Source organism: Phyllostomus discolor, chromosome 13, assembly GCF_004126475.2.
Source record: "Phyllostomus discolor isolate MPI-MPIP mPhyDis1 chromosome 13, mPhyDis1.pri.v3, whole genome shotgun sequence".
NCBI classification, from domain to species: Eukaryota; Metazoa; Chordata; class Mammalia; order Chiroptera; family Phyllostomidae; genus Phyllostomus; species Phyllostomus discolor.
This window is the reverse complement of record NC_040915.2, coordinates 50,128,098-50,141,200: the sequence shown is the minus strand read 5'-3', so window position 1 is coordinate 50,141,200 and position 13,103 is coordinate 50,128,098. Positions and strand designations below refer to the sequence as shown.

General features: G+C 41.7%; 1 protein-coding gene across 2 annotated transcripts in view; it reads left to right on the top strand.

Moving 5' to 3' along the window:
• TAOK3 (TAO kinase 3) overlaps nt 1-13,103 on the top strand; it is a 138,271-nt gene that overhangs the window by 112,642 nt on the left and 12,526 nt on the right. For both annotated transcript variants that reach the window (XM_036014140.1, XM_036014139.1), the window contains exons 15-17: nt 871-1,107; nt 2,586-2,714; nt 6,831-7,034. In XM_036014140.1, coding sequence (XP_035870033.1) covers nt 871-1,107; nt 2,586-2,714; nt 6,831-7,034 — 570 coding nt within the window. The remainder of the gene's footprint in view (nt 1-870; nt 1,108-2,585; nt 2,715-6,830; nt 7,035-13,103) is intronic.

Sequence of the window (13,103 nt, the reverse complement as noted above, 5' to 3'; positions counted from 1 at the left end):
TTGTTCAAACTATTTTTGGAAGGATATTCAAGATTCCTATGACTGTTAGCCATGATTCTTAACAAACAAACAATGCGGTAGTATGATGCGGTGCAGTGGTTCTCAGTCGGAGGGATCATGCCCCTCCCCCAGGAGACATTTGGCAATGCCCAGAGACTCTTTCTGTTGTCTTGGCTTGGGAGGTGCTGCTGGACTCTAGTGGATAGGGAGGTCAGAGATGCTGCCAAACGTTCTGCACTGCACAGGACAGCCCCCACAGCAAAGAACTATCTGATTCATTGTCCATAGTGCCGAGGTTGAGAAACCCTGGTGTAGTGGACATAGCATGGCTCTGGAATCAGACAGAAATGGGCCTGAATCCCACCTCCACTATTTATTTGCTCCTTGACCTTGAGCATATACAGGGGTGGGCAAAAGTAGGTTGACAGTTTTTTGTATGAAAAAAAGACGTGCAGGTTATGATTATTACAATAGCTTTATTAACTCAAAACAATGTCGCTCACAATGGTAAACTTACTTTTGTCCACCCCCTGTATATAATGATATATCAGAAACATGTAAATGTACTTTGACTGAAAAAATCAATTAATTCCGTCACAATTTCTTCATCTTCCAATTGGGGGTGGTGACACCTACCTCATGGATGAATAAAATGATTGAGTGAATGAGATGGTTTTTAGAATTCAAGATAAAGTATATAAAGAGCACCCAACACAGTGCCTGGTGCGGGTAAGGGTTCAGGTAATTGAAGGTAAATTGATGGCAACAACGATAAACGAAACTATGCCAGAGGATTCTCCTCCTTTGCCTGAGAGTTTGCCTTTTGTGGGCCTGGTTACCTGAGTTCTGTTGTCCCCCAACCCAAATCAGGTTACACGGCAGATCCATGAGCATGAGCAGGAGAACGAGTTGCGGGAACAGATGTCAGGTTATAAGCGGATGCGGCGCCAGCACCAGAAGCAGCTGATCGCCCTGGAGAACAAGCTGAAGGCTGAGATGGACGAGCACCGCCTCAAGCTCCAGAAGGAGGTGGAGACGCATGCCAACAACTCGTCCATCGAGCTGGAGAAGCTGGCCAAGAAGCAAGTGGCTATCATAGAAAAGGAGGTCAGTATGTGCACGCATGCCTTCACGCCACGGCCGCACCAGACCTGTTCCGTCCAGCGGCCCCATGTTAGCAGGAGGCAGGAGGGGTGTGATTTGGGGTGGTAAAGGAACAGTCCTACTTTGGTGGGGGAATGAGGATGGTTTTATGGGGCTGCTTAAAATTATCATTAAAAATTAAAGTAGTAACTAAAGGTATGTATCACATTCTTGCCTATTTAAGAATCAGCCCTTGCTGGGGGTGGGGGGTACAATTTTTTTAAAGACGCTTGTATTCTATGAAAACTTGCACACTTTGGGTCTGTTACTGTGCCTGCCACCCCCACCATCCTCTCCACAGGAAAACTGCTCTACAGACAGTCTCTGTTAGTGGGATGATCCCTGCCTACAGCTGGTTGGACTAGGGCTGGTCACCTGACCACTTGCAGCAAGTAATTAATCTGGCTTTTGCTTGAGTATTCTAGAGAACATTTCTCTTCCCCATTTAGGTTCTAAACTAATTTTCAAAACACACGCTAGGGTAAGGTAGATAGAGAGTCAAAATACCTCCTTTATTACTGATAAGTGTTAGCTGGGAGAAGTGATTTCTGTGTGAAGAAAAATTGGCCTAATCCTACCGAACAAAACCAGACCTGCCCACCCAGGCACTAGCGGTGCTAAACTAGTCTCCTCCCCTGTCACCCCCCATGAGACTTACACAGTGAGGAAGAGCAGGGTGAACTTGTGCTCCCTGGGGATGGAGTGACTGGGGACAGGATGCCAGGGGTGTTTCAGTAGTTAGATTCCCTCCACATGAAGGGAAACTTCCGAGCTGTCGAAGAAGCGTTCCCCCAACAGCCATCCATCTATGAGGCAGTCTGGCGTGAAAACCTTAGCCCAAAGAGGGATGCTGTTGATTAAATAAACCAGTCAGATTCTTTCTTGGGAATTTGACTTGGTAAATATGTGAAGACAATTGTTCATAATGGACGAATTATAAACGGATGCTAAACGTTAAATAAAGTACATAAAAAACTACCATGGAGTATAATTCCCTCCCTAGCTGCTAAGCACCTCGTTTACATATGTGCTTCATTGAAGGGTTCCCTAAAACTTAGATTTGGTCACTTTCAGGAACCAGCATTGATTGGGTTATCTTTTCATTGGTCTGTGTTCGATCCACTTAGGAGCCCCCAAAATGTCCTGGTGTCTCACTGTTGTGGATTGTATTTCATCCCACATATTTTGTGTGTGTGTATATGGTTCTCCTTCACATTTTTCCCATAATTGGGAATATATTTTTCAGTGTTAAAGTTTTTTATTTTTTTACTTAAGATACAAGAAAATCAGAGCAGGCACTTTCTTATTTTGTTTTTAATTAATTATTTGTTGAAAAATTACATTATTCAGCATTTATGGGCACTTTTAATGCATCAGAGAATATATAGCTGAATTCCATGTGAAGAACGATTCATCCAAGGTCATATTTGTTGTTTTTGCAGGCAAAGGTAGCTGCAGCAGATGAGAAGAAGTTCCAGCAACAGATCTTGGCCCAGCAGAAGAAAGATTTGACAACTTTCTTAGAAAGTCAGAAGAAGCAGTATAAGATTTGTAAGGAAAAAATAAAAGAGGTAAGAGTACCAATATTTGTAGTTACCAGTTTGCTGTTAGAATGGTTGGAACTTAAAACTGATTCATCTTACATTATGATCAATATGTAGTCTAACCCATTGATTCTCAAACTTTAACTAGATGCCTGACATGCTTATTAAAACAGATGGCTAACCCACCCTTAGACTTCGTGATTCAGCGGGTCCAAAGTGGGGTTTGAAATAGGCATTTCCAACAAGTTCCCAGGTGATGCTGATGCCAGTGGTCCAGGCACCACACTTCAAGAACCATTTGTTCTAACTCTAGGCCATTCTTACTTGCTTCCAGTTTACTCTCCACACTTCAACCAGAGTGATCTTCTCAGACCATACATCTCGTCACGTCACTTCACGGTTTTAACATTTAATGGCTTCCCATTGCTCTTATAGATCAAAATACTAGAGGTCCCTACATGGCCTGCTACCAGCCTCCCCTCCAGTCTCACCTCACACCACTGTTCTCCCCACCTGCGTTTCCCACCCCCAACTCTTCGCCACTTCTGCCACATTTGTCACCTTTTGGGTCCTCAAATATATCAAGCTCCACCCTTTCCAAAGGTCTTTGCTCATACTGTTCCTTCCACCGGGATGCTCTCACCACCCCTCACCTTCAGTCCCTCCCCAACCACAATTCTGCTGTTTATTTCTACTCCTCCTTGTAAGATTTAGGATTGTTTTATTAGTACCTTAACTTAAATATCACTTCCTCAGGGAAGCCTTCCTGACTGCCTCAACTAAGACAGGTGCCTTTGATTTCATAATACTAGTTTTCAATTAATACATTTTTAAAATAAAATCTTTTTTTTTTAAGATTTTATTTATTTATTTATTTTTAGAGAGGGGGGAAGGGAGGGAGAAAGAGAGGGAGAGAAACATCAATGTGTGGTTGCTCTCATGTGCCCCCAACCAGGGACCAGGCCTGCAACCCAGGCATGTGAAGCAAACCAGTGACCCTTTGGTTTGTAGGCCTATGCTCAGTCCACTGAGCCACACCAGCCAGGGCTCAATTACACATATTTTAGTGTTCTTTGAGCTGCTTTCCCTACTGGCCTACTGGCCGAAAAGCAATATATACTGAGACCATGACTCTTTTGGGGTGGAGGTGGGGGGTGGTTTGTTTGTGGTGCAGGTTTCCTTTTTTTTTTTTTTTTTCCTGCCCATGACTGATCCCTGTGTCTGGTACATGTGAATCTTTGATAAATGAATGATTAATTCTTGAATGTTGGGTTGAGGACCACTAGTGGCCTTAGAGAGGCCTCCTGAGTAACTGCAGCTTGGTCTGAAAGCTCCACTTTCTTCAGTTCTCCTTTTACCAGTACTTACAGGGGAACTGCCTTTGCCTCTGGTTCCCTAGTCTTTCCTTCTCATAAGACTTAAGATTTCTTATTTGGTAACTACTAGTGTATTAAGTTTTAATAAAATTCAGTATGGGCATTGTTCTAGTATATGAAGTCATTCATTCGGGCTCAGATTCTAAGCTAATAATATGGGACTTAGCAAGGTTCCTCTCCATTTCTCTTTTTAACTAGGAAGTGAAAGCAAGTGTCTGGGGGTGGGGCCTCAGGACCTTTTGCCCCGCCCAGATGTGCCACTGGTGATTGTTGGGCCTGACAGAAATTCGCATTTGCTCCACACAGCCTGAGGGAAAGAATTTCTGACATCAAAAGGTCTAGAAAACCAAGCTGTAGTGAAAAAGAGCTCGACTAATAGGGATCACACACTCTCCATTTTCTCTTCATTACTGCTTGCATCTAATTGTTAGATCACAACAGAACGATGTTTCTGGATCACAGAGATAACCTTAACTTTCCACGAAGAAATTTTGAGATTTTCTCAGCTGCAAATGCATTCTTATTTCTAACGCCCTGTGCTTACTCACACTCTGGAGGCCATACAGTAGGACTACCGCCACCATTGTGAGCTTTTGTAATACTGAAGTATTGGGAGATGGCGTGAGCTCCACCTTTGGGAGGGTCTCCCACAGAACAGCACCCAGGAGTCCCCACTCAGTCTTCAGGCGTGAGGCTATTTTTGGTTCCGGTTCACCATACTCAGACTTATGAGTGGAAGAGACTACAGGCCTACACTCACAAGCCTTTCAACATGCTCATGAAGGAATAAACAAGCATAAACCCAGTCTGAGATAGCCTCAATAAGCCTTTCGGTGCAAAGCTAACATTATTCCTTATGAAACTATTTAAAGGGGCATCTATATTTAGTATTGGTATACCTAAAGGCATTGTCCTAGAGAAGACAAAACACATTATTTTCACTGTTGGTAGATAACAGGGTGTGGACAGTACAGAATGATAGAGGGTCCAGAAATAATTTATTCTTGATTTTGGTATGAATTTTTATAATATTTGAAGTTGGGTGTGCGGTATAGTGGTTAACGCCAAACCTAGTGGTGAAGTCATGGCATCAAGAAATGAGTCACCTCGCCTTCCTAGTGTGAACCCAGCTTATTCCGTGCCAGAAACAGCTCATGCTCTTGTTGATTCTAGTATTTCACTTAAGACGTCATTGGAAGAGAAAAGACAACTTACAAGGACTTCTTCACCAAGTACAAAAATAACTGAAATAGTATGTGATGTCTGTATTACAGAACACTAAATAAAATAGATGTTAGCCCTGGCTGGTGTGGTTCAGTGGGTAGAGCGCCAGCCTGTGGACCAAAATGTCACTGGTTCGATTCCCAGTCAGGGCACATGCCTGGGCTGCGGGCCAGGCCCCCAGTTGGGGGAATGTGAGAGACAACCAATTGATGTTTCTCTTGTACATCGATGTTTCTCTCTCCTTCTCTTTCTCCTTCCAATCCCCTCCCTCTAAAAAATAAAATAAAATCTTTTTAAAAAATAGGTGTTAGTAATTAAAGGAGATTTCACAGAAAGAGCAGTTAACCAAGTACTACATACAGGTCAAGCTTGTCCACAGGAGCAGTATGGACGAAGAATAGTGCACTGTGCTTTCTCTAAAAGTAGGCGTCTCACTTTCCTCATAGATTAGCATTTTACTGTTCTGATTCACTGCTTTCTTCCCTTTACCCATATGGGCAATTATGAATTTTGTCCTCCTGAAGATATAGGTGTTTTATAATCCCAAATAAAGACTTTTTTTTTCCCCTAAAATTCAGATGAGTAACATTTGTAATTACCTCCTGTCTTTAAAACCCGTCTACTTCTCTTGGTCTTTTTGCCTCCTCCTTTGTCCAAGCTGCTATCACCTCTCACCTGGACCTTTGCACTAGCCTCCTCGCCGTCTCCATGGACACACCCTTACCTTCTTTATTCTGTTTTCCACATGGCAGCCAGTATCTTTTTGAAATGCATCTCATTATTATGATACCCCCCGTGTAAAATCCATTTCTCCTGTCCTAAAGATCAATGTCCTTAACTTGACCTACAAGACCTCTGATAGTCCTGTCCTGTCCAGCCTCCTCTCAGGTGACACTCCACGGCACTCTGGCCCTTCGGCTCTTTGAGCGTACACACCGTGTTTCAATGAACCCACCCTAAGCGTTTTGCATATGTGGTTTCCTCTACCCAGAGTATTCTTCCCTTTCCCTTTCTTGATGATTAATGCCTATGGCTTTTTAAATTTTAGCTTAGTTGTTACCAAGGTCCAGTGTTTTCTGCTAAACATTCTTGTACAACCAGGAACTCACTTTCTGAGTAGTTATTTCAGTACTTTCAGTTCATTTATAATGGTTCTTTGATTAATTTTTTATTCTAGACTGAAAAGCCCCATGATGGTAGATACCATGTTCTTTTATTCATCACTGCATCCTTACGCCTTGCACAGTGCCTATCACATGATAGGAACTCAGTAAACGTGCATCTGATTGAATAGGTGAACAAATAATGTCTGAGAGTCGAGAAGTCAGAGACCAGGAAACTAACAAGTCTCCCTCTCACTTAATATTCAATTAACTGATTTTTTTTTTAAATGTTGGGGGAGGGAATGTGCAACACCAAGCCTTTCTGTCTTTGCATTCTCACTTGCTTTCTGAATAATTTAATCTACCATTGTAGTAAACTATGACAGTTCCTTTGACTAATGAGACCGGTATTGGTTCCCTTTTTTTTTTTTTCTGTGAAGGAGATGAATGAGGACCATAGCACACCTAAGAAAGAAAAGCAGGAGCGGATATCCAAGCATAAAGAGAACTTGCAGCACACACAGGCTGAAGAGGAAGCCCACCTTCTCACTCAGCAGAGACTGTACTATGACAAAAACTGTCGTCTCTTCAAGCGGAAAATAATGATCAAGCGTCACGAGGTGGAGCAGCAGAACATTCGGGAGGTATTTATGTTTCTAACTATCGTCATTGACTTATGGGACAAGTCTTGTGGGGATCATGGCCACATCTGTTTTGTCCACTCTTAAATGGGCTTTATAGTCTCAAGTACAGGGCCTGACGCAAAGTAAGTATACAAAGAGCGAGGGAATGAATTTACCACTGATAAGAGAAAGCCCATTTACAAAACAAGAAATCAGCTTTTTCCAAATAAATGTTACAGAGTTTTATTGAACACTCATAAGCCATATCATGCAGTGGAGAATCAGAAGAAGTAGAATAACTTTTGCTTTCAGCCTGCTTTTCAAAGACTTATGTTTTTGTGATTCCACGTCAAATACTTAAAAAACTATATGATGCTCTCCAGTTAAGTTCATTCATTCAGTCACCCAGCACTTACAGAGTGGCTCCTTTGTGCCAGGCCCTGTGCTCGAGACACCAGAGCTTCCAAGAAGCCGTACTCCTCCTTTCAAGGAGCCCTAAGTCTAAGAGGCAAAACAGACATGTAACAGACTAATTATAATAGAATGTATTCGGTATAATAATAATAATAGATGTGTAAATAAAGTATCATGGGCATATGGTCATGAAAGGGCTTGCAGGATTCAGTGACTGACGAGATGTTGAGTGTCCTGGGTGTGGGGCTGCGGCGTCACGGCAAGTGTAGCTGGAAGCAGAATGTGGAGGGCCTGTTTCGTTTAGCCGAGGCAGCTAGATTTTAGTCTGAAGGCAGTTGCTTGGCCATCAGAGGTTTTCAAGCAAGGGAGTGATGATGAATTGTCTTATTTCAAAGGATTAATGCATCAGTGTGGGGTAGTCTGGAGTGATGAGAAGTCAAGTCCAGTGAGATCAGCTAGATGCTCTTTCTCCAGTTCCACCTGGGAGGGGCAACGAGAGTAGTGAGAAATTAGGGTTTTTTTTTTTTTAAATTAGCATATATCTTCCCTACCCAATACTGTAAGATTCATATAAGTTTTTGGAGATTAGAGCTGAGTGACATTTCTGAAGCAGAACTGGTATGAGAATTTCAGAAGAGGGAGGAGTCAAAAATGACTTCAGCGTTTCTAACTTGGGAAATTGGATGAATGTGATGTTTTTCACTGAGATGAGGAATAGGGAATGTGAATCAGTTGCAGATACAGAGTTCAACAGGAAATCACTGTAACCTGGAATACTCAGAGAAAGAGAAGCCTCACAAATGAGCTAGCACGTTGGTAAAAGCACCATGGTTGATAAAACCCAGTGTTCTGCTGCATGAGGGAAACAAGCATTACAGGTACATTTAACGGGGATGTGAATTGGTGTAACTTTTTGGAGAGCAGCATTCAAATGGGAAGGCAAAGGGGTGGCGCAAACTCAAGTTCATTGACCACATGTAATTATGGGCCAGGCTGAGACTTCATCCGTGTTATCTCATCTTATTGGAAGAAGGAGAAACTGCTGAACACTTTTGAACCAGTCAATGATACAGCTAAAATTTTACTTTGGAGAGATCAGCCCAGTTTGGTGGCCACACACACAGTGATTAGAGAGAGCATGAATTCTCAGGGGGGTGAAATGGTTCCTGAAGGCGGGGAGTCCCCTCTGAAGGGGTGCCCTCTGAAGGGCCATGTACTAAACAGATACACAGTCTATCTGTATATTTATGTTTCAGGGGTGGTGATGGTCAGGGAAGGGGGAAATCTGAAAGGGCTCCTGATGCGGACAGTCATGGGGGGAAATGTTGAGAAACACTGGATTGAAGGGAAGAAACGAAAAGCAAAGAAATCAGGTGGTAGGAAATAGGGCATAAACAAAGATGGCAATGGTAGCTATTAACAGAATGGTAGGTTTGAACCCTGGCTGGTGTGGCTCAGTGGATTGAGCACTAGCCTGTGAACCAAAGGGTCACAGGTTCAATTCCTAGTCAGGGCACATGCCCGGGTTGCAGGCCAGGTCCCCAGGTGGGCGCGCATGAGGCACAGCCACACATTGATGTTTCTTCCCCCCTTTCTCTCTCCCTCCCCTCTGTATAAAAATAAATAAATAATATCTTTAAAAAAAAGAATGTTAGGTTTGAAACATATTTTGAAGTATAAAGGAAGCAGGACTTAGCATATGATAGAATATGAGAGAAAAGATGGGGCAGAATCAAAGTTATTTCTAGGGCTTAAGACCTGGGGAAATGCAGATCTGGGCAGAAACAGAGAAGCTGACAGAGAAGTGTTGGTAAGAAACCAATTAATTCAGTACTAGACATGCTGAGTGTGTTGGAAGACAAAAAAGTCCAAATGAGAAAGCCCAGTAGCCAGCTGGAAATAACATGTTTGGGATTCTTTTCATCTGGCAATTATTACTGTCATTCTGATAGCCCATATTTAGAAAAAGTCTGAGGCTGCGGGGACAGTTAATGCCCATAAATGCTCTGGGAGACCATTATTCCCCCAGAATGAGAGACACTCTATTCATGACTTCATTAATACCCAGTTGGTTCTAACCAACTGAGCAAAGAGTAGCTCTATGAGGGTATTTTTCTTAAGAGTCCAGATTTTCTTTTGTTTGGTCTTATTCCAGAGCCTTCTTCATGCAAATGTTCAGCTTTTCTTTCTGTTTACGAAAGTAATCAAAGAACATTGAAAAAAAAGACAAGTAGAGAAAAATACAAAGTTCAGTAGTAAAAGTTCTTGATATCCCCATCCCATCCAATCTCTACCCTGACACAGTCACCATTAATTTGGCACATTATATTTCCATATTTCCAGGAGGTTTTTTTCTGTAGATATTATGAGAGAAGGCCCTAAAAAAAACAATTAATTTTTGAAGGATGGGTCCTATTTAGAGCATGCTTCCTCTGCTAGGTAAGTGTTCTAGGAACCCTTCTGTTATCAGTGTACCAGCTGGCATTGTTGTGAGAGGCTGCGTTCGGCCTCAGAGAATTGTTTTTTAAGACTCTTTCACCGTGTTTGCCCATTTCATGGTGGGTGATTGAAAGCACACCTGCCCACCCCATGCTGAGTGTTCAGTTTTTGACCCAAAAACTGAACACGGCATGACCCCATGCCCTACTCTTCCTATTCATGTGATCGCACCCCAAGCGACCTTTTTTGTTTCCCCGGATTTAAAAAAAAAACTCCTCAAAGGAAAATATTTTGCCAATGTGGTATAGGTGAAACAAAAAACAGCAGAAGCACTAAAAGACATCAAAATCAATGAGTTCAAAAACTGTTTTGAGCAGTGGAAAAACTGTCTCGATAGGTGTATTGCATCAAATGGAGAGTACTTTGAAGGTGACTGAAGTTGAAACATGTGAGAATAAATACACAAAATGTTATAAGTAAATTCCAGGGTATTGGGTCTCCCCTCTATATATTCATAACTACTGCTTATATATTATATAGAACTTTAGCTTTACAAAATAAGGTTGCATTAGTATCAGTGGTTCATTTGATGTGTAAGCAACAGAAACAAACTGGCTGACATAGTATGGAGAGGCATTTATCAGAAGGTTAACAGGATAGATGACGGAGCTGAAGAACCACACTGGAAAAGGTGAAGAACCAAGCTGGAAAAGCAACTTCCATGACCCAGAGAGCAAGAGCCAATGGACACTGGTCAAGCCACCCCCTTCTGAATGCGTTTCCTCCAACCATGTTTAATTTTTGTGTCATTGCTGCTTAGGATCCAAATTGCCAGGAGAGATAGAAAGTGATTGGGTAACGTGCTTACTCCCTTAATTCCTGATTCCAGAAGGGGTGGAGTAATTTCTCAGAAAAAGAGAAGCCTGTTAACAAAAGAAGGGGAAGAGCTACTAAACCTACAAAAAAAAAAATCCACATATCTACTATGCTGTTTTGTAACTTTTTTTTTCATCTACTATCTAGGACATACAGCTCTACCTCGTTCTTTTTTTAACCATTAATAGTATTTTTGGCTATAAGATTATTTATTTGATGACATGCTTCTCAGTGGATATTTTGTTGACGTTTTACAGTATTACTAACAATGCTATGGAGAACATCTTTGTACAGAGATCTTTTTACACATATGCAAGTATTTTGTAGGATATAGTCTCACAGGTGAAATTTCTGGCTCAGAGTATATGCATCTAGATTTTTAATAGATATTGCCAATTGACCCTAAAAGCATTTATACTCCCACCAACAAGGAGTACCTGTTTTCCTATATCTTTGCCAAAATCGAGTATTAGCAATCCTCTAATTAATAAAAAAAAACATTTTTGAAAGATCACCATCGACTAGGTTGAGCCTCTTCCACTCTCATCTCTGCACGCAGATGCCCACTCTTTTCTAAGCAATTATGAAATTAAGAACTGAAACTAAGAAAGCATGAAATGTCTTAGGCTAACAACATCACCATTTAAGATTTTGAATTTCAGTTCTTACTCGACCTCAGTGGGCTTTGGCACAAAAATTTTGACTGGAGTGAGATCAGCTGCTTTTAAAGAAGTCGGTAGCACTTGCACTGAAGTGGAGTGAGTGGGTCACAGTGGGAAGGGTTTATGAGGGGACACACCCTGGATCCACACCTTACACAGGAGGCAGATTCCCATAAAGTTTGGTAATGTGCTCAGCGGCCATGGTATATAAGGACACCTGTGTTTCGATACTGAGCTCACACTCAACGTGGCAAGATGCTCAAAGCACACAAGGTCTCCCCTTTCACACTCCTGCTGGGCACACATGCGCTGAGCATACGCTGGTGGGCAGAATCACCTGTCCCATTGCATCTGTTTTTGTATTTTTTTTTCTCAGCTCACTTTGTTGAGTTTGTATAAGCTAATGGTACACGTGGTGTGGCTCTGCCGTAAACTGTCAGTTGTACAGATGAAGTAACCGTTGCTGAGGGTCTAGCTAGAGCAGAGGAATTCTTCAGAACATTGTATCACAGACTGAAAAGGCATAAAACAGAAAAATATAAGCCTTCACCAGGACATCTTTTAATGGAAAATGTTGAAAATCTGTAAACCTGAGTTTTAACCTCATTTCTGTAATTCCCAAATTCCTTACTGTCATATATAAAAGGGGTAAATTCCTATAATCTTACCACTACATTGGGTTGCAACTAGGATTAAAATATGTGAAGTCATTTTTAAAGCTTGAAAGCACATTTCACATTATCATGTAGGCACAGCACTGGGCTCCTAATCTGAGTGATTTTTTTCCCCATGGTTTACGATATTATAGGCAGCTCACCAACTTACATCTTAGCAACTCGATGTGGGAATTAAAGGTAAATGGAACAACCTACTATTATAACAGAAAAGCCATTTCAATATCATGGGTTTTTTTTCACTCTTCTAATAGTTTATAAAAACTAGTTTTAAGACACTCACTTCTGAATACAGAAGCATAATAATGACATGTTTATGTATCAGGAAGCATTTTCTTATGGTCTTTCATTTCAACTTCACAAGAATGGTAGCTCACGATGGAAAAGTTATCCTCACTTTACACCTGTGGAAACTAAAACATAGACTAAGAGACGTGCCCAAAGCCATGTATGAGTCAATGGAAGAGCTGAAACTGACTCACACCCTGAATATTTTTCCATTGATTCTCAAACTTGAGTACATGTCAGAATTAGCTGAGTGGTTTGTAACCCAGAAAGTTATGATGGACAACATCCGGTAGCATTCCATTACATGTAGAAAGAAGCATTTGATTTCTTCTGAAAGTACTGTTTGCTTTGCTCTTTTAATTTTCCCCCAAGGTTCAGAGCTCTGGGCAGCTCAGACACGATGTGGACTTCTCAGTTTAGGAAAATGTGGAATGTGTAAATGCCCGATATTGAGAGGCCTGGTACTCAAAGGTTCAAAATGCTATAGTGACCCAGGAACAGGACGTTTGTCCATTTCAAGGGCTTTCCTTGGCTTTCCCTTGGTCATTGGACTGGATGGAAGAGCTTTAGTCTCTGGGAAGGGCTCATTGTCCTTTAGTGCCACCTAGGGGCCAGTTAGTGACTTTTAAAAGGAGGCATTTGATGGCCCAGGTAAAGAAAAATAGAGCAAAGAAAAGAAAAATGCAGGAGGAGATTGAAGGACATGCTCTGGGATATTATCTTTTATACCTTAAAGC